The 18,561-nt window shown below is 52.9% G+C and overlaps 8 protein-coding genes across 8 annotated transcripts; all 8 read right to left on the reverse strand.

The window, feature by feature from the left end:
• Window positions 1–24: 24 nt before the first annotated feature.
• On the reverse strand, window positions 25–739 carry J4E87_005924 (uncharacterized protein; the record flags this gene model as incomplete). Its single annotated transcript, XM_049377529.1, has 2 exons — window positions 25–625; window positions 672–739. 2 exons carry the CDS (start codon window positions 737–739, stop codon window positions 25–27), a joined length of 669 nt encoding a protein of 222 aa, XP_049232570.1.
• A 215-nt stretch (window positions 740–954) lies between these two features.
• Window positions 955–1,865, reverse strand: J4E87_005925 (uncharacterized protein; the record flags this gene model as incomplete). Its single annotated transcript, XM_049377530.1, has 2 exons — window positions 955–1,407; window positions 1,494–1,865. 2 exons carry the CDS (start codon window positions 1,863–1,865, stop codon window positions 955–957), a joined length of 825 nt encoding a protein of 274 aa, XP_049232571.1.
• Window positions 1,866–2,080: 215 nt separating this feature from the next.
• On the reverse strand, window positions 2,081–3,976 carry J4E87_005926 (uncharacterized protein; the record flags this gene model as incomplete). Its single annotated transcript, XM_049377531.1, has 1 exon — window positions 2,081–3,976. One exon carries the CDS (start codon window positions 3,974–3,976, stop codon window positions 2,081–2,083), a length of 1,896 nt encoding a protein of 631 aa, XP_049232572.1.
• A 783-nt stretch (window positions 3,977–4,759) lies between these two features.
• J4E87_005927 (uncharacterized protein) lies at window positions 4,760–6,311 on the reverse strand (the record flags this gene model as incomplete). Its single annotated transcript, XM_049377532.1, has 4 exons — window positions 4,760–5,345; window positions 5,406–5,630; window positions 5,770–5,974; window positions 6,023–6,311. 4 exons carry the CDS (start codon window positions 6,309–6,311, stop codon window positions 4,760–4,762), a joined length of 1,305 nt encoding a protein of 434 aa, XP_049232573.1.
• A 2,831-nt stretch (window positions 6,312–9,142) lies between these two features.
• Window positions 9,143–10,720, reverse strand: J4E87_005928 (uncharacterized protein; the record flags this gene model as incomplete). Its single annotated transcript, XM_049377533.1, has 1 exon — window positions 9,143–10,720. The coding sequence occupies one exon, from the start codon at window positions 10,718–10,720 to the stop codon at window positions 9,143–9,145; it is 1,578 nt and encodes a 525-aa protein (XP_049232574.1).
• An 820-nt stretch (window positions 10,721–11,540) lies between these two features.
• J4E87_005929 (uncharacterized protein) lies at window positions 11,541–13,212 on the reverse strand (the record flags this gene model as incomplete). Its single annotated transcript, XM_049377534.1, has 6 exons — window positions 11,541–11,698; window positions 11,752–12,245; window positions 12,295–12,733; window positions 12,783–12,852; window positions 12,906–13,031; window positions 13,081–13,212. The coding sequence occupies 6 exons, from the start codon at window positions 13,210–13,212 to the stop codon at window positions 11,541–11,543; spliced, it is 1,419 nt and encodes a 472-aa protein (XP_049232575.1).
• A 1,452-nt stretch (window positions 13,213–14,664) lies between these two features.
• Window positions 14,665–15,467, reverse strand: J4E87_005930 (uncharacterized protein; the record flags this gene model as incomplete). The annotated part of the gene is made up of 2 exons (XM_049377535.1): window positions 14,665–15,402; window positions 15,459–15,467. The coding sequence occupies 2 exons, from the start codon at window positions 15,465–15,467 to the stop codon at window positions 14,665–14,667; spliced, it is 747 nt and encodes a 248-aa protein (XP_049232576.1).
• A 1,217-nt stretch (window positions 15,468–16,684) lies between these two features.
• J4E87_005931 (uncharacterized protein) lies at window positions 16,685–17,917 on the reverse strand (the record flags this gene model as incomplete). The annotated part of the gene is made up of 1 exon (XM_049377536.1): window positions 16,685–17,917. One exon carries the CDS (start codon window positions 17,915–17,917, stop codon window positions 16,685–16,687), a length of 1,233 nt encoding a protein of 410 aa, XP_049232577.1.
• Window positions 17,918–18,561: the final 644 nt, after the last annotated feature.

Consider the following 18,561-nt stretch of genomic DNA (forward strand, 5'->3'; position numbering starts at 1 on the left):
GTGTGGGCAACCTCCAAAACTACGCTATGAGTAGCTGGCGATCAGCTTCGCAAAAACTGGCTTGAGAGCCTGCAGAGTGCGACGTAGAGCCAGGCCTTGGGCGTTGTGCGCCTTTGCATTGTAGAGCGAACTATTGTCGGTCCATAGACGAATGGTGAGATGGAAACCAGTAGCCAGGCGCTGCTGCGCGTGGAACAGCGGTGCAAATTGGGTAGGAAGCAGCTTGACATTGATGAAGTGCTTATTATGGGGAAGCAAGCAGCCGTCGACTGTGAGACCGCGGAGGACAGAGTTGGCGAGTTTGACGTGATATCCGAGTTTGAAGAAATCTCGTTGGAGAAGAGTCGCGATGCGTAGCGGATGCTTGACTTCAAAACCAGTATACTTGCCATAGAATGCCTTGACTATCTCGGTCGCGAAAGAGCTATCCAAGATCCGCGGGTTGAGGAAACGAGGGGTTGATTTGTACATGAACGTGCTGTGGTTGAGCGGATAGGCGTAAGCGGTAGGACTCGCGCAGCTAGCCATGTCGTGCATCATATCTTCAGTGAGAAGCTCATCATAGATGATCAAGCGCAGCTCTGGAGGAAGGCCGGAATAAATGCTCTTGAAGAAGTCATCGAGACTGTATCATGTTAGTGAGTTGAGATTAAATCCAAAGGACTGCTCACTCAGCGTCCGCAATATCGTCGCTCATAATCGCGCTGCGTGGTGCAGACACGAGTTGATCTTCTGCCATATTTGACTGTGCCTGGTGTGATGGAGAAAGCCTGGTATCGGTTGTTCAACTCAGTGTAATGTTTACAGTTTGTACTAGTGTGGCGGGGTTTTGGACCGGCCAGAGTGAATACTTCAAGCTCGGATCAAATGGCAGACAACGTGAAAGCAATAAACTGGCCAGAGAAAGTAATATGTTCATATGTCTTCATGTATTCCACACCTTACTCCCACTGTTTATGTCCCCGCAATCTTGTGCGGAACATGCTCGTCGTAATACAATGTTTCTCCGCTCTTCCCGCCCTCGAACAATCCCAACGCCAATTTAGCGACAGCCTCTCCACAGAGCTCAGGGGGTTCCACCATCTCATCACCCATCTCATCCCAAATCCTGAACCTCTCGATCTCGTGGTCCGCCATAACGCCCCGATACTTCCCTTCGACTAGTCCATCGATCATCTTGGTTCGTGTTAACTTCGGGTATACGCCCTGTACACTAAGCAGTGGCTCTTCGTGTGCGAGACAAGAGATAAACCGGGTTAACGCGGCTTTGGTAGTGCTATAAGGCATCCATCCATGGTAGGATACTGTGTCATCGCAGGCCGAAGAGAGGATTATGACTTTGCCGCGGCCAGCGTTATGAGGATGCGCTATCCGCGAAGCACGGAGCTTTGGGAGCGTGAGCTGAACCTGAAGACCATTAGCGTATGAAGGGCGTTACATTATGTCATGCAGCATTAGGAATGAGCAGTGTAGTATGTCAAGGTGGTACATACCATACTCATCGCGCCAAAAACATTAATGTCAAAACTTCTCTTTACCGCTTGGATGTCGACCGTTTCCAATTTTTGGATTGGTGTAATAACACCTGCACAGTACACCAGAGTATCGAGACCTCCAAAGTGGTCGAAACACGTCTGGACCGCTAGCTCGCGATCTTCTTCCACTGTGACATCGCCCTCGACTATTCTGAGACGTTCTCTCTGCTGCTTCGTGAATTCAAGCTTGATGGTCGAATCTATAAGCCCAAACGCAATTACTTTCGCGTTCAGTGGTAGGTAAGTTGATGAAAGTATGGAAAGCGTGGTGGCGTATCCGATTCCGGACGTTCCGCCGACGACGAGGATGACTTGGGGTTTCGAAGTCATGGTGTTTGAAGAAAACTTGGGTTAAAGTGCACGTATGACGAAGTATGAATTAGGATCAGATGATGTTGAAGGATTGAAGCTTGTGCATTTTGAGACAGCGCGAGTGGAGACATGCCCCGCGCTAAATCCGAAACTGGCAAAACTCGGAGGAAGCTTGAGGGAGGTGCGTTGAACGGCCGCGGCCCCTTTCTTGAATCTACGGCAGCTACATATCACTACAGCCGCGCCTTCGAGCCTTCGCCATCTTCTATCATGCCTTCTTCGGCAGCCTTGATCTGCAACGCCAGTACCCTACTGTAGAATCGCGACAGTGCCAAATTGCCACCCATGAACCACAGACCAGGATGACCGCTCTTCTGCCACATCGTCCTGAACTCGCCCTCGTCGTTGAAACCCCATACATCGCTGACGCGGTCCCCGACTTCATCGCCGAAGATTTTTCGCGCCTGCGTGCGCATGTTCTGGTACCCAGTCGCAAATACGATCTCATCAGCTTCCAGCTTATCACCATCCGCGAACTCGATACCGTTTGGCAAGATCTGCGCAATCTCTTGGCCTTGCTTGACTTTGATCTTGCCATCGATGATAAGCTGGGATGCGCCTACATCGATATAGTAGCCGCCGCCGCGCTGGAAGTACTTGATAAGAAGGCCTGAATCCATCGGTCCACTGTCAAGACCGAAGCCAGCCGCGCGAAGACCGTCGTGCATTTTCTTGTCGTGGTCGGCTTGGATCTTGGTGACTTTGATCTGCTGTGCTTTCAGAAGCTCACTTGGCAGACTCCAGAAAGTCAGGTCGGCGTCGTCGACAGGCGGTGCGTCTTGATCGTACAAACCCTTGTTGCCGATGTCGGTGATAGCCTCGGAAGAGACAACGCATGTTGTACTGCGCTGTACAATGGTGATGTCGTATCCCTTCTCAAAGAAGTCTTGCGCGATATCATGGCCTGAATTGCAGCATCCTACTACCACAGCCTTCTTACCCTTCGACTCGGGATTCGCGCCTGGGTGCTCGGAGCTGTGGCACAGGCGGTCGCCTTTGAAGTCTTGCATACCCTTGATCTGGGGAAAGTTCTTCTCGCCGGAGTGGCCTGTCGCCTGGACAATGTGCTTCGGATGTAATGTGCGTGTCTGAGTGCTCCCATCGGGTTTCCGGCGTTCGACAGTCACGGTCCACTGCTTCTTACTCTCATCCCACGATGTTGATTTGAGGCTTGTCGAAGTCCATACGTTGAGCTCCAGCAGGTTCACGTACGCCTCGAAGAACTCCGCCAGCTTGTCCTTAGGAGTAAAGACTGGCCAATGTGCTGGGAAGGGCACGTAAGGCATGTGGTCGTACCATACTGGGTCGTGGAGTACCAGTTGCCGATATCGCTTGCGCCAGTTGTCACCAACCCTCTCATTTTGGTCGACGATCAACGCGGGGACGTTGAGCATCCGTAGACGCGCAGCGACTGTAAGCCCGCCTTGCCCGGCTCCAAGGATCAACACTGTCGGGTCGATCTCCTCTTTCTCTGCATCACGCGTCTCCTTCCACGTCTTCCTATTCGGGTCTCCTCCATGCTTCACACCCTTTGTCCTTCGGTGACCCAATGGCTCTTCATGACCTTTAAGTTCCTTCAGCAAGGTGTACAGCGTGAACACCTTCCATTGTCCATTGTCTTCGGCTAGGTTCATGACACCCTCGCCACGCCCGAGGCTCGTCTCGAAAGTTACAAAGAAGTTGATACCAGTGATATCGCCTAGAACATCGATCGCTCCAAACTTTGGCGCGCGGTAGTCTGAGCTCTTGTCCACTTCAATCTTTTCCATTTGCACTTTGCTGGAATCCAGGTACTTCTTGATGTCTGCGCTACCCTTCGACGTCCTAAGATCCCAACTCAACGCTAGGTGATCTCTCCAGTAACTGTTGTCTTTGGAGAAGAGGTCGGCGATAGCCGCATGATCCTTTTTCGCAAGTGCATCGTTGAACCGTGTGATCACCTCATTGGCGACCTTATGTGCATCGACGGACTCGTTTGTCGACGACGTTGGCCATACACCGACTGGTATGTTGACACTGCCGGCCTCAGGACGCTCGCTGGAGCGGATTGAAGTGTCGCCGACTCCCATGTTTGTGGCTTGCTGGATGACGTAGGTAAGGAATTGAGTGAGCAGACAGTAATGTGCAACAAAGATGAAGAATAGCTGACAACTACAGCACAAACACAATCTTTTGAACACGGTTAAAGGGGTCACGACATGTCATCAGCTGAGTGAACGGATTACCATCTTGGTGTAATCCGTATACGCGTGTAGCATGCCAAGCCACCGTGGTGTACCTGGTCGGCAAACCTTCCTCGCTGAGAAGTGCGGGGAAGATCGTGGCGTCGCTCCGGGGAACCAACGTGAGAATCCCCCTTCTACCCGCAACTTTCCATCGCAGCGAACTCCGATGTGCGGATAGTCTCCGCTCGAGAAACATTTCTGCTCGAGCATCGTCCAGTCCAGGCCGCGACACGTGGTGCTGTCACGTGTATCGCGAGCTTACCTACCTACAGATCTAGCCAAGTCCACGGCATCCGCATCTGCTTTCGCTCAACTCATGAGACTGAACTGACACAATAGATGCCTACAGCCTCTTCCATCACCCCGATGGCGCATTCCGACATAGATGACAGTCATGCATTTCAGCGCCACGTCATGTTAAGTTGTACTTAGGTACGGTACCACAGCTGTGTACTCTTACGTGTCTCGCTCCTTCTTCGGACCAACGGTTGATTTGGTATATTCAACTCTACAATGTCTATAATTATCGTTCTATCGCACATCTAAAGTGCGGAAACAATGTCTATTTTACCAAACCCACGCTAAATAAACACAAAACAGTTTGACATTTCAACAGCGCTCGCACGTTCAACTCGGCCGCCTCGGCCATCCCCAAGTCTTTTGTTGCACAAGCGCTGCCTCATCGTCGCTATCCTCTATCAGTCGCTTGGGTACTGACCCACTCCTCATACTCTCATTCCCCTCAGTTATACTCTCTAGACTCTTCTGCCTGCCTAGTCCCCTCTCCTCAATGACAACGCCGTGAGACTGTCTCCTTCCGTGCCCTGCTGTGATCTCCACTTCCGAGCCTCTGCGCTCGTAAAACGGGTTCGGCTCAGTATGCACGATGACCTCTCTCGTCTCCTTGATTTGGTTCCCTGTCGGGGCGAAGCTAATGACACGCTGCCCATCTTGCTCGGCATTTGCTTTTGTATCGACGGTGTAGGAAGCAAAGCTGGCGAGCTCGTGAATCGAACCCCGTGCTTTGTGCGGATTTGTGCCGGTGGTGCGGTGACCGGTGGTGGATTGGTTGGACGAGGACTTGAACTCGTGGGCAATGGATGCCATGCCTGTCTTGCGCGATGTCGAGATTGCGATGCGTTTGATGAGGTTGGCCATTGTCATTTCGATGTTGAGTTTTACTAGGTAGGCGAGAGGATGGAATTGGATGTATCTGGAAGAAGGTGGGTTAGTAAAGGTCAGAGGTTGGCTTCTGTCAACGAGTAACACTTACACAAAGGAATTTGGTATCGACATAGCGGCGATAATCATGACGTCCATAAGAAGTGATACCATCACGATTTGCTGGTTGAAACGAACGAGCTTATTGTACTTTGTGAGGCCGTTGTTGATCAAGTTCTGCTTCACAGTCTTTAGGAAGTACCAGTTCAACGCCGCGTCGGCGAGGAGGTAGAGACCCTTTTCAATCCGGTCCCAGTACTCGTTGATGAGGTGGTACCTGTTGGATCGTCAGTCTAATGCTTGGTACGATTGGGTCTCGCAGATGTCGTTCCACCACGAACCAGCCAGACGAACCCAGCCGATCGTCCAGCCCATTCCGACAACCATTGATGCACGCTACCAGGAAAGTAACTTACTTCGAGTTGATTTGTAACCTCGCTGGTATCCAGACATTGAAGACACTGATGTTGATAACAGTGACGAAAACCGCAGTGCTAATCATGATCCATCTCGAACGCCGTCGATCAGGCACGATGACACGGATACGGTTGATGATAATCTGCAAAAGCAGCTGAACCTGGATACACCACCAGAACAAGATGGTGAAGTAAAACGCGAAGCCTGGGGTGGTTAGCATAATCTCAAAAGCTCCACATCGTCACTACCTACTTGGTCTTATGTACTTGAGCAAGTGTAAAAAGCTCTCAAGGCCCATGGTAAACGAGACAATAAGTTCCAGCCATATCATCCAGACGTAGACGCTCCTGAGCGGTGATCGCGATCCTCTTGTTTGTTTGACAATGAGCCATAGGGCCAGGATGACATTGAGTAATGTCAGTCCCCACACGACGGAGGCTATGATGATGTCTGCTTTCGTGATGGGCTCATTCTTGTAATTATCTGAGATGAATGGGCCCCATGGTTGGAACGACGGATCATCATGATATTCGTTACTCATGCTGAGCCAGCGTGGAAAAGATGTGTGGAACGATGGTGGCCTGATAATGAACGTCGCAAACTTAGCGAACGTGGTGTTGTATACTATGTGCGACCGGTCGAGAGTGAGCCGTTATGACACAAGCGAAGACCCTTCACATTCTTTGTCCAGACCGACTGATCCATAACGGCAGCTAGGGGGGTTTTCAGGAGATGAAGCGAACACTTGACAGACCCTCGAGTCGAAATAGAGTTCGACAGAAAGTGGCGTATTAGCCCTGTGTTCGAGAAGGACAGATCCCATTCGTTGGGCGTCAAGCTTGGGTGGATATCCGGAAGGCAAACGAGCGATCCTTTCGTGAATCGTGCCACTAATCCTGTAACAGCAGTGCTGCTGGATCGTAATGGTCCGACCTGCATACGGAACGGGATCTATCCTGCTGGAACGCTAATGCTCGCTTGACAGGGAAGGGCATCCCTTTTGCGGGGTGATGCACGATTATTGCGCATCCTCCAGGCGATGCACACATGCATTTGAACAACTGGAGAACCACGGGGAGCAGTACCTTAACTGTGATATGTTATTCATGGACTGGTAGTCCATATCTGGCAACGTGAATTATGGCGGTGAAGAGTGCAAGATCCAGAGAGCTGTTCTGACACGCGCGGCGGCAAAGTTGGTGCTGTTTCCAAGCTGTCCAGGTCTGATGCCTGTCAAGTTTCCTAGTGGCGTCGAAGGGATTTACCGCGCTCACGACGATGCCCAGGTGTTGAGGTGCTAGCAGCTGCTGGCTTACCGGTAGGTATGGCGACTCTTCCGCGTGATGTGATTTGCTCTCCGGCGACGCTTTTGATGGACTCAGGCAAACTTGCAATAGACTGCATCGCATGAGAACTATTGCTAGGGGTACGTGGTGTTTAACCCTTATACTGCCAGCTGCTACGGCCAGCGCACCTTCTGCTTCACTAGGTGATGCGATTGAAGCCTCGAGTACTGCCTTCCTATACAGTTGTGGGCCTCCGTTGCATCCGTGAAGCTGCACCTGTCATGGTTAATGCAGACCCAACGATCTGGACTTCATCGTCTCCTCATTTTCCATAAGTTCGGTTTAACACACGGCGGTTCGCCAAACTAGTGTGGGTGCGGACGCGCCGCCTGCCATGGTCTTGCGTGCCGTGCACACGTGTGTCCTGCCTTGTCCTGGGCTACTTCCAAGGTTGGATATTAATTCAGGCCATTCGACCTCGACGCCCTCAGCTTTAGCAACGGCGCCTGGGCGCCCCCTAGCAGGGTCGCCGACTTTGGATGAACGTCGGAGGATTGGTAGGCTGCGGCCGCAAGGAACATGGCTGCGGATGAAACGTGCACCGAGTGGGCTAGACGAGATTGCCACTTGAGCAAGGCCGGGGAAGTGCCTCCGAGCGAAAATTCAAATGTGCACCGTCCCGAGCAACACGATGTGCGGAGTCGATATCCTGTTTTTAATGAGACGGGAACAGGATGGTGCATATCGAAGGCCTTGTCGCTGATCGTCGAAGAGGTCGGGGGGATTTGCGACATGCGTTAGTATGCGGGTCCAGGCGATCATTGCGACCCAGCGTTTCGAGATCAACAGCCCCGACCGGTTTGCACCCATTGTGACAACTCAAAAAATTACCGATCAATATCGCATCGTCATAGGCTACGAATTTGGGAACAATTCGAATCGTGGCGAGACCAGCTTGCGATTTGACGCAGCAGCAAACGCTCCGATGATTGTTCCTCTTCCAGACAGAACGCGCCCCGCCACGACTCTATCTAGACAATAGCCCTACTGTTCGCCCATCACTGGCTCAACACTATATACGCCACTAACTCTGTTTTGAAAGCCACACAATCCGGTCAGCCAAATGCAGGTACCTAACTTCAGTGTTAGTGACGTACACGCCTTGTCGTATTCCTGTGATGCCCGGACCAAAGAGTAATCATGAGCGCAAGCCACGATAGTCTAGTCTGCAAGACACGCCAACGAGAGTTCGACTGCATCGCCGAGTTCACGATCAACATATTTAGCGACGCCCAGAAGCCAAGCTGCGGGTTCTTCACTGCCCGAACAGCTGCCCAAGTAGGCACACAGTAGACAACACGCACGTGAACTACTCCTCCCACCGCGCAGCCCAACATCTACATCACGATCCTGAGCCCACACCGCCCTGTTCATTCCAAATCATCTCAAGATGGCGTAGTGTACATCCAGTCTCCGGTACTCAAGATATTCCGCGCCTTGGGAACAGCAAAATGGCATAGCGTCCACTCCGTCGCCATCAAGGTGTGCGCTTTCCGCTCTACCTCGTGTCTCCGCCCCGCGAAGCCCTACGTTCTATTCTGCTTCTGTTCTGGCGAGACTTTGATGCATACGCGAGATGCTTGGTATGCTTGTTCGAACTGCGGATGTGTTCTTTTCGTAAGTGTCAGGGTGGAGGATTGGTTCAGACGGAATGTGCGTTTGAGGACAGTGCTAGGTTTATAGAGAGGAAGAGGTGGAGATTGGATGGTGATTTCTGCTTCGAACTAAGTACAGGAGAAGGGCATGTGATATGCTGAGTTAAACGGCGTGACACTCTCGGTCTCGAGCTGAAGGCCAAATAAAGAGCTCCTGACTATCGAAGCCGACACTCGAGGTACTAAGAGCGCTTAACGGTGTGGATCGGTCGTGAGACTGTGCAGTGCAAGCATTAACATCGGAAAGCAACAGGACACGGTAATGTTTGAAATGTTTTATTACATTGGCTTTTCTACTTCTACAGCATCATCGCATCATTGGTATCATCAACAACATCAACCATCCACCCAAATCTATACTAATACAACATTCAGATAGTGTGCTTTCCAGCACCGCATGTCTGGCCATGGTGAGCATGTCCGCCATCATCGAACCTCGACATAAGTCTGCTCCTCTCCGCGCCACGCTTGCGGAGCGTCATGTTGGCTCTTGGAATACCTTCGAAGCTCAGGGCGTACTTGGCAACTGAGTTGGCAATGCTCTGGGTGTTGAGTAGGTAAGCGTCGAGAGCCAGGTTGTCGATGGTATCGCAAGCCTGGTGGTAGCAGGCGTCGAGCGGAGCACCAGCCTCACCACCGAAAAGTTGTGCCTCCTCCTCAGTCTTCAGCACCTCAGCACCGGTAAACAGACCACCTGAAGGAATACCGTTCTCGAGGAAAGCAGCGTAATCAGAGCGGAGAGTGAAGAGAGAAGGTACGTGGGCAAGGCCACGCTCCTCGTAGAACTCCTCAAAGTCCTTCTCGATAGTGTCAGATCCAGCGGCGCCGGAGAAGTTGAACGCACTGCCGTCACCGTCGTAGATACCGAGGACGTAGTTGGGCGATGCGATCATATCGAAGTTGAGGTAGGCGCGGATCTTGTTGGCCTCGGTTGCGTTACCACCGAAGGTACCGTTGATGGTCTTCATGTAGTAGAAAGAGCCCAGCTTACCGAACTCCTCTGCACCCCAGAATCCGAGACGGACGGCGTTCTTGATCTTGTACTTAGTAAGGGCAAGACCGGTCATGAGCGTACCAATGGTACCAGATCCGTCGTCGTTAATACCGGGGCCGGCAAAGACGGAGTCGGTGTGACCACCGAGCATGAGCACGTTGTCGTGGTCACCTTGCTTGGTCTCGGCGATGACGTTGTAGTTGGTGCGGTTCTCGCGAATGGCATCAATGAAGAGGGTTCCCTCAACTGTGCCGTTGCCGAGCTTGGCTACAATACCCTCTCCAGCTTCCTTGGTAATGCCAACAACGGGAGCGTAGTCGCCATCACCACCGAGGGTACCAGAAAGAGGTGTGTTGGGCTCGGTGTTGTAGATTATAGCACCGACCGCGCCAGCAGTTTGGGCGTTGGCGGCCTTGTCAGCGAATGGACATGTGCCTCGAGAGATGAGCGCGATCTGGCCAGAAACTCCGGCTGGGAAGTCGTCAACAGCGCATCCGAGGTTGTTAACCTTGACAACGTTGGCGGTAACATCTCCAGAGGGACCAAAGGTCATGTAAGCGGCCTCAATCTCTTCTCCAGCAACAGTGAGCTTGGTGGTCGCGGCGGTGAAGAGCTCAACGAAGGGCTGCTTGTACACATCGTAGTATCCAGTCGCCTTGAGCGTTTGGTACAGCCATTCAGTGGTAGCGTTGTGACCAGTGCTACCGAAAGCACGGTTACCACCAGCCTCGTCGGCGAAAGTCTGAAGCTGTTGGGAGCCTGCGAGAAGGTCCTCGAGCTTGATATCCTTGATCAGGTCCTTGCGAGAGACAAGCTTCTTGGGTGGCCCATGAGGGTGAGGCTTTCCAGGCAACTGGGGCCTCTGAGGCTTCTCGGGCTTTGCAGAAGGCTTTGGCTTCGCATCGTACTGTGCGAGGACAGGCGCAGCAAGCGCAACGAAGGGAACGAACCTCATCTTGATGAATAGTAGTGGCAGATGAGCAGGAGAAGAGGAGGTTGCCTTGGGATATGTCACAGGTACAGACTGGCTCTATATACTAAACCTCGTATCCATATGGCTGGTCCAGAAAGTCTTCATGGGCCACCATGTGCTTGTAGAACTAACCGATACAGGCAGCTGCTGTATCCATCGGTGCTTCATGGTCGCTCAGGAACCGCGATTGAGCAGGTAAGGGCATGCGGTGGGTCCGTGGAAACGGGTAGCCGGGTGTAGAGCTGGGGGGCGAAGGCGACGCGATTGATGAAAGTCTGCTTGGCTGCGCAATGCTGTGTTGGATGAGGAAGGTAGAATAACCGCGTCGCTCGGCGGAGCCCTCTAGTTCCACGCCGGACGCAACTTGATTGGGAAGGAACGGACTGTGCAGACAAAGCCAAGCCCTTGGCGCGCCATCGCCACAATCAGAACGAAAGAAACGAGAAGAGGCGATATCACGGATCTGCGACTAGATCCTGCGCGGAGGCGTGTAGCTTGGCGGTTAGTTGCGGTTCGGAGGTAAACGAATAGAGCCCAAAGAGCGAGCAACAGTGATACCGCGACCGCTAGAGGGTACGAGGCAGGGTTGATACAGGGCTCTGAGCGGCCTGGACATGATTGTTGATAAGTTTAATTCGGGATCAAGAGGGGGAGTGCATTTGTGCCGGAACTCTTTATTGAACCAATCGTCGTGCACGCGAGGCGGCACTGATACCGACGATACAGCCGGGATCGACAGTTGCAATGAATTCTAAACTTCGCCCTGCCGCGAGCAATCTCAGATTAACGAGATCCTGTCCATCTATCTCTCAAACCCCTCCTGCATCTTGACAATGAAAACACCACGTTCCATGGTGTTGATCAGGATGTGACCACTCTTGAACAATGCATAGCTCGACCACGTGCCAACAAAGTCGACGGTACCGCCGCCAGGCATGTCGTCATCCTCCGGGTAAACGTCTGCGCAAAGGTCAGTATAGATGAATCGATAGGATGATCGTACATTTGCATACCGAAGAACCCAACTTCCTTCACGCCAGCACCAGTCGGGTCGTCAGGGATGCTGCGAACATCCAGAACGCGGAATCCGGTGCCGTAGTTCGATTGGTAAGCAAAGCCGTTCGCGACATACTGGTTGTGGTCGATACCCTTTGCTCCGCTCTTGTACAGTCCAGTCTGTTTGGGCGCACGGAGGGATGAGATGTCCCAGATATACGTGATGGGGTGACCAGGGATCGCTGGACCCACTTTGTCGTATTCGTCATATTCGTCATCGAGCAAAAGAAACTGCTGGTTCATGGGGTCCAAAACGTTGCCCTGGTGGGTGTATGCCGCGCCTTCGTAAGAAGTGTTAGATAAGATGACCGGGACCTTCTTGTCAGTCACATCGTAGATCGTAAGCGAGTCCTCGTTGTAGCCGTAGCAAATCTCATGGCCCTCGAATTCCGCATCTGGTCCGCGGTAGATGAGGCATTGCGCATCGTGTACGTAGCCGTCCTCTGATGCACTATTCTGAGTCAGTGATGCTCACATCCCCAACAACATGTCTCACTCACCAGCCCGGGCTTGTTGGCTTTGAGGGGTCGGTGATATCAATGAAGATAATGCCCGACTTGCACTTGTCAGTCCTTGGCTGGGCACCAACGGCATAGATGAAGTTTGTCTCTGGGTTTGTGACGACGTTATGTGTTCGGCCGTTAGGAAGGCCTTTGAAATGGCCAACGAGGTCATTAGCATTGCTAAAGGTGACAGGAGACGCAGGGTCGATGTCGATCAGCTTCTTCATGTCGAAGATCTGAATGCCATGGCCGACCGCCTCGCTACCGATGATCATCAGGTTGTTCTGGCCACGGATCTCGCGCCACGTGCTGGGCGTAGAGTAGGCGGGTAGACGACCCAAGTACGAAAGCTTGCCCTCTGCAGTGATTTCAGCGAACGCAGCGCCATCTTGTTGTCCGATGGCAACGAATTCGCGACCATCTTCAGATGTCCAGCCTAATGTTGTTCAGCGCAGATTTCAGCAACTTGATCTGTGAACTCTTACCCCATGAAGAAGATCCGACACCGCGAGTGCTGCCGAGCTCGGCGTGCGACAAGAAGTGAAGCAAGTCAATCTATACCGATTTATCAATGACTGAAACTCGTGAATGATGGTGCTCGGGCTGACATTTTGGCATCGGAAGACGTCCTGTCCGGCGATTGCGGTGCCGTTCATGCACTCCACCTTGTCTTTGATTTCGGCGTATTGGGCAGAGTTGTACATGCCCGCAGCTTCCTGGCGTGCCCATGACTCCTGGTAAGGGTCAATACAGAATTCGAAGATGCTGGAATGGGGTTGCGACCTTCTTGAGGGCAACATTGTTCTCGTGCCTGATACCAGAGTCGTAAAGCTGTGCGGCTCTGAACTCATCCTTGGGCATTTCCTTTGCCGCCGCAAGGGCGGACAAGGAAAGAAGGGCGGTGCGTAGATACATGTTGACTGCGACTTGAACGATGCGCAAGATGCCGATGGAGAACCATCGTGGGCTCTTCGCACACTCTTAAATGCGTCCCTATGACACGGAGGTGCTCGACATGCCAGCACCCATACTGCAGCACCTATGGCAAACCCGGCAGGTAGCCACCATACCTGCCCTTTTGGATGCTACTATCCGTGTAACCATGTAACCATCCATTACACCTGGTGGTACAGATCCGCGATTGGCAGCCGGTAGAGATCATAAGCAACGTGTAGATGAGGACGAATGCCGTGCAGGGTATGACATTGGTGGCTTTAGATGAAGCAAAAGCTTCGTGTAAGGAGCTGTCGACGAGATAGGAAGGAGGCTTCACTAAGCATGTCTTGGCTACAGCGGAAGAAGGCAGCGCCCAGATGCCAAGGTGCAGATCCTAGGATACAGATAACTGCTGTTCCTGGAACAAAGATAACAGCTGCTGTTGTTGAACGTTTGGCCAGGCAATGGGATTATCGTATGCAGCTATTCAGTGGGTTGTGACCATATTGTCTCGTGGATGTGCCGGCCAACGAGCCTTGTTGGGTGTTGCGCTGCGCAGAGAGCGCAGGCACACATGGACAGATGACGGACGGCCTGTTTTGCCGAGGCATGTGAGCATGCACCCCATCAGAGGCCAAAGTTAAACAGGTGCTTTGAAGTATAACCTGCCCATCCAAGCTCAAATTCTCATGCTGGGAAGGCAATGTAACCTTCTTAGCTTTTTTGGTATAAGACCATTGTTCTTCGCGGGGATGGGTGTCGGGTTTTCCACTGAATGGGGTGCAAGTGAGGCTCAAGCGGCTACGGGCGGCGGCGGCTCCATCGCGTGATTCGGCTGGAAAATTCGCGTGAGAGCTGCAGGCTGTTCACTTGTGTCGACACAACAAGCTCGTTAATGTCAGCAATAAGCAGACAAGCATTAATAATAGGGCTGATGGATGAGCGCGCCGGGCCGTAGGGTGTTGCGGCTGGCGTTGGGGCTCTGGCCAGTGCCACGGTGGCCGTTCAAATTTGCTTACTTGCATGCACGTGAGCAGCAGAGATTGACCTCGCGCGAATGCAGCGCTAGAGATCTGGGATGGCAAAGGCAAATGTTCGATGTTCGGGATATTTCGCGATGGAGTTTGCAGTTCACGATGGGTCTCAAGTGGGGAGGAGCGGGGCAGCGTTGGGCCGTCACCCGAGCCTGGAACGCCTGCCCACTGAACGGCGCGGGGCCCACCATTGCGTCACCAAACAAAACAATCAACACAGCAGAGGAAGCGGCAGAGAGCAGGTAGCTGTTTTGAATGGGACTGTGTCCACTAAATCTTCATTACTGAATCTATGTAGTCATTGATGTCGTGAATCTGATCGTAAGCTCACCCGCAATGGCGGGGAGACAGGGTGAAATGTTCCTCTTCCTCGGCTCCCCAGTGTCGGACCAAGCACTTACAACTTGGCCTCGACCTTCTTCAGGCACTCTGGGAACTCCTTCCAGTCGTACATGATGGCCGCACACTTGGTCTCCTCGGTGAGGAGCTTGGCCATCTGTTCCATCTTCTCCTTGCCCTCCTCGATGCCGTAGATGCCAACGTAGCCGATGCAAGGAATCCCAGCGCGCATGGCAGCAGTGGCACCGCTCTTGCTGTCTTCGACGGTGATAGCCTCGGAGGGCTTGACACCGAGCTGCTCAGCAGCGTATAGGTAGATCTTGGGGTCGGGCTTGGATGAAGGGGGGTCGAGTGAGGTGGCGGCGGAGTAGACGTGCTCGGGAGGGAAGAAGTGGGCGATGCCGGCCTTCTCGATGGAGGCGACGACACGGCTCTTGGCGGAAGTAGAGACGACGGACATGGGGTAGCCCTGCTCCTTGAGCTTGTTGAGCTGCTCAGTCACACCGGGGCACTCGACGGCCTTCTGGCTGAGCTTGAGGGTCACGGCTCCGAGTTCTTGCGCGACAAAGTCCTCCATCTCGGCGTCGTCCATCTTGAAGTTGTGCTTCTTCTGCAGGCCATTGAGCATGCCGCGGAAGTTGTGGCCGACAAAGTCCTCGAGCAATGACTCGGCTGTATAGCGGTCGGAGATGTTGTGCTTCTCGAGGACCTGGTTGGTGAGGTCGGCGCAGGCCTCGAACGCGAAACGCTCAGACTGGACGAGCGTGTTGTCGCAGTCGAGCATGATGTACTTCGCCTATGCACGTGTTAGCGGGGTACTGGCGGGGTACATGTTAGCACAGGAACGCGTACCTTGCCCATGGTTGCGGTTGTGTAGTGTGTAGTAGTTGGGTGGATAGGAGTAGTAGTGGTGTCGATCGACGTGCAAGAAAGGGGTTTGGTAGAGAGAAGTGGAGAATTGGAGTGAGAAGTTGTAGAAGCTGGGGGTTTTGTTGAGAGAGAGAGGAGTAAATAGAGTAGTAGCGCCTGCCAGGTGTCAGGGGAGGGCGGTGCAGCAGCGAAGGCGCGTTTACGTCATTGGCTGACCGAGTGGAGCGTGCCCGGTCTATTGGGCGGACGAACGTCGCGGTCGCAGCTTCTCTCACCACTTTCTTTCACCTCGGACCCACTTTACTTCCTTAGCGGATCGCGGGGTCGTTTGGCAACAACCTTGTCGGCAACCTAACAATACGCATTTCGCCTTGTGTTGTGTCATGTCTTTTACCATGAATATCGTACTTTCTTCGCGCTCGTCTCACCGCCTACGATTTACTTTAGGCTGCGAGCTACTGCATTGAATGACATGTTGCCGCAAGCCCACGTCTTGTCCAACCTACCATCGCGCTGACCACCTCACCCCGCATAGAGGATTCCAGAACCCAAGACGGTGTGCGGTGTGCATAGTAAGTAGTTCCTGCATATAGGCAGTGATGGGCTTGCATCCCCGCCCATGTCTCACTGCAGCCTCACCACTTGGGTGATCGAGTGGCGCATGTGATGACGATCTGACCAAGATGCTATCCCTCCAGGGCTTGATGCAAGTTCTGGTGTGAGTTCTTGCGCGGGCCTGGCGATTGTACGTACCGGGTTCCTGGTACGCATGCCACGTCTCACGTGGTGTCTATAGAGCTGCGCAAGACAACTCGTGTCGTCAGAGGAACTCACTTGTGAAATCATCTGTCGACCGCGTCATACTACGATGATGAAATACGATATGCACTTCTCTCTAATGAAACCTGCGCGCCGAACTTCTACACAAGACCCTTGACCAGATTGTTACTCATCAGGACCAGAAGATCGTGCTAACATCACTCGCTGCTTTATGGCACATGTGCGGATGATCTAGTATGGTTCGAGTAGTTAGCCCAAGGTGAGATCACCACGACATGGAATGAGACCAACAGTACAGGATCAAACGTAATTATGTAGAATTCGTTATACTTTTCGCTCAACATGCTCAACGCCAGTGATGCCTTATTATACAAGTAGACTAATCGTAACACTCTTCAGGGTTCCAGGTGAGAATACTTCTGACAACCTTATTTCTTCGAGTCCTCCTTCGCCTTCTCGGCCAACTTTGACGCTTCATCTCCCTTCTTCTGGAGGATGCTGGAGATCTCTGAGACGGTGTCTCGGAAGAGCTTCTGAGCCTCATCGCCGTGCTTCTGGGCAACATCCTGGAGCTGGCTCAACTTGGGCATGATCTGGTCGCCTCCAGGGATCTGCTTGAGGTATTGTTCGTAGTCACCGAAACCAGCATCCTTAGCCTTGTTGGCAGCGCTCTTGACGTATGACTCGAGGTCACCTGTGTCGCCTTTCTCGACAGCAGACTTGACGCGCTCGTACAGCTCTTGTACGTTTCCGCCCTTGAGCGCATCTGCGTTCTCCTCTACGATCTTCTTGACCTGAGGGTTCTTGTCAAGGTAGGGCTTAGCCTGCTCCATGCCCTTGTCCCAGGCCTCGTCACCCATCTTCTTAAGCTTATCAACCTTCTCTTGTACGATGCTGCGGATCTTTTCGATGTTGGATGCGCTCACGCCGGTCTTGACGACGTCGCTGATCTGCTTCCATGTTCTATCGACCTCCTTCTTAGCCTCAGGACCATACTTGTCGCCGTACTCCTTGAGCTTGTCGATGTTACCGCCGACCTTCTCCTTGAGTTGAGGGTGGTTGTCCATGATCTGCTGCGACGCGTCGCCAGCGAGATCTGCGATGCGGCTCATGTGCTTGGTAATGACGTCCCAAGTCTTGTGTGCGGTAACAAGGCTCATGTCGCCATTGCCGAGGACCTGGCGCATTTCATCGTAGGCTTCGGTGACGATTTGGTCGACCTCCTTGCCGTGCTTTGCGCGAATGGCATCGAGGTCATCGAATGCAGAATCAACGTAGCCCTTGGCGCCGGGGATGAAGGCTGCGTAGCTCTGCGCGGCGTTGCGTAGCCATTGCAGCGCCTCGTTGGGTTCAGGTGTCTGCTCCTTGATCTTCTGTGTAGCTGAGCTGACGTAGCCTTTGGCAGTCTTGGAAGCCACCACAACGTCACGGGCGCCTGATTGCCTGTAGAAGATGTAGCCGACGGTGACTGCAGCAAGGGCTCCAGAAGCGGCACCGATGGCGGCATGTGAGCCGGCGCCCGCGTTCCCGGAGGTTGCTGACTCGGTGGACTGGAAGCGGGGCTTCTGGGCGCGGAACTGAGGGTTGGCTACCCGCGCAGCTGGGCGGCGAGCACACCGTGCTGCAAAGCGCGCATTCTGAGTTGCTTGTCTCGAGAACATGGTTAGGTATGAAGGTGATTGTGTAGTCAATGAATTTGAGAAAGAGACCTGAATGCAATTGATAAGACCTGGGGTATCTTGCAAGAAAGCAATGTGTGATAGAGGAAAGTTCGACAAGGGATCCAGAGCTTTAAGCAGCTGCAAGCAAACTGCATGCTCACCAAGAATGACGTCGCCATGATGATGCGCAGCGCTAAGCCCTATACAGCCCGCTAAGCCTGCAAGGGCCGACAAAGCCGACGAACCCACCCAGCGTCATTGGTCTGTCATCGCACTACGAATTTAAGCTTAACCTCCCCACGATTTCCCATGTGAGTGTGAGCGGGAACAGGTTTCTGTAAATGTCACAAGTGCGCCATGTGCTAACCATGACTGTCGTCTCGTCGCTGTCTGTGCCACTACGGAAGCAGGCCGGCATCGTCGCGATGCATGGGACATTCATCGTCGCTCATGAGCTGGGCTTCTACCCCTCAGACATGGTCGCACACCTTTTACAAAAAAACTGAACATGTCTGTAGACTACATTGACCTATAACCTTGCAAAGTAGGTGACCCAACGTCAACGTAGGCTCCAGGCTGTTCAGTTTTTCCCTAGGTTGGCGTGCACAGACACACATCGGACTCCTTCATCTCGTTCTGCCGTC

Source organism: Alternaria ethzedia, assembly GCF_023757985.1.
Source record: "Alternaria ethzedia strain BMP 0044 chromosome Unknown scaffold_13, whole genome shotgun sequence".
Lineage (NCBI taxonomy): Eukaryota > Fungi > Ascomycota > Dothideomycetes > Pleosporales > Pleosporaceae > Alternaria > Alternaria ethzedia.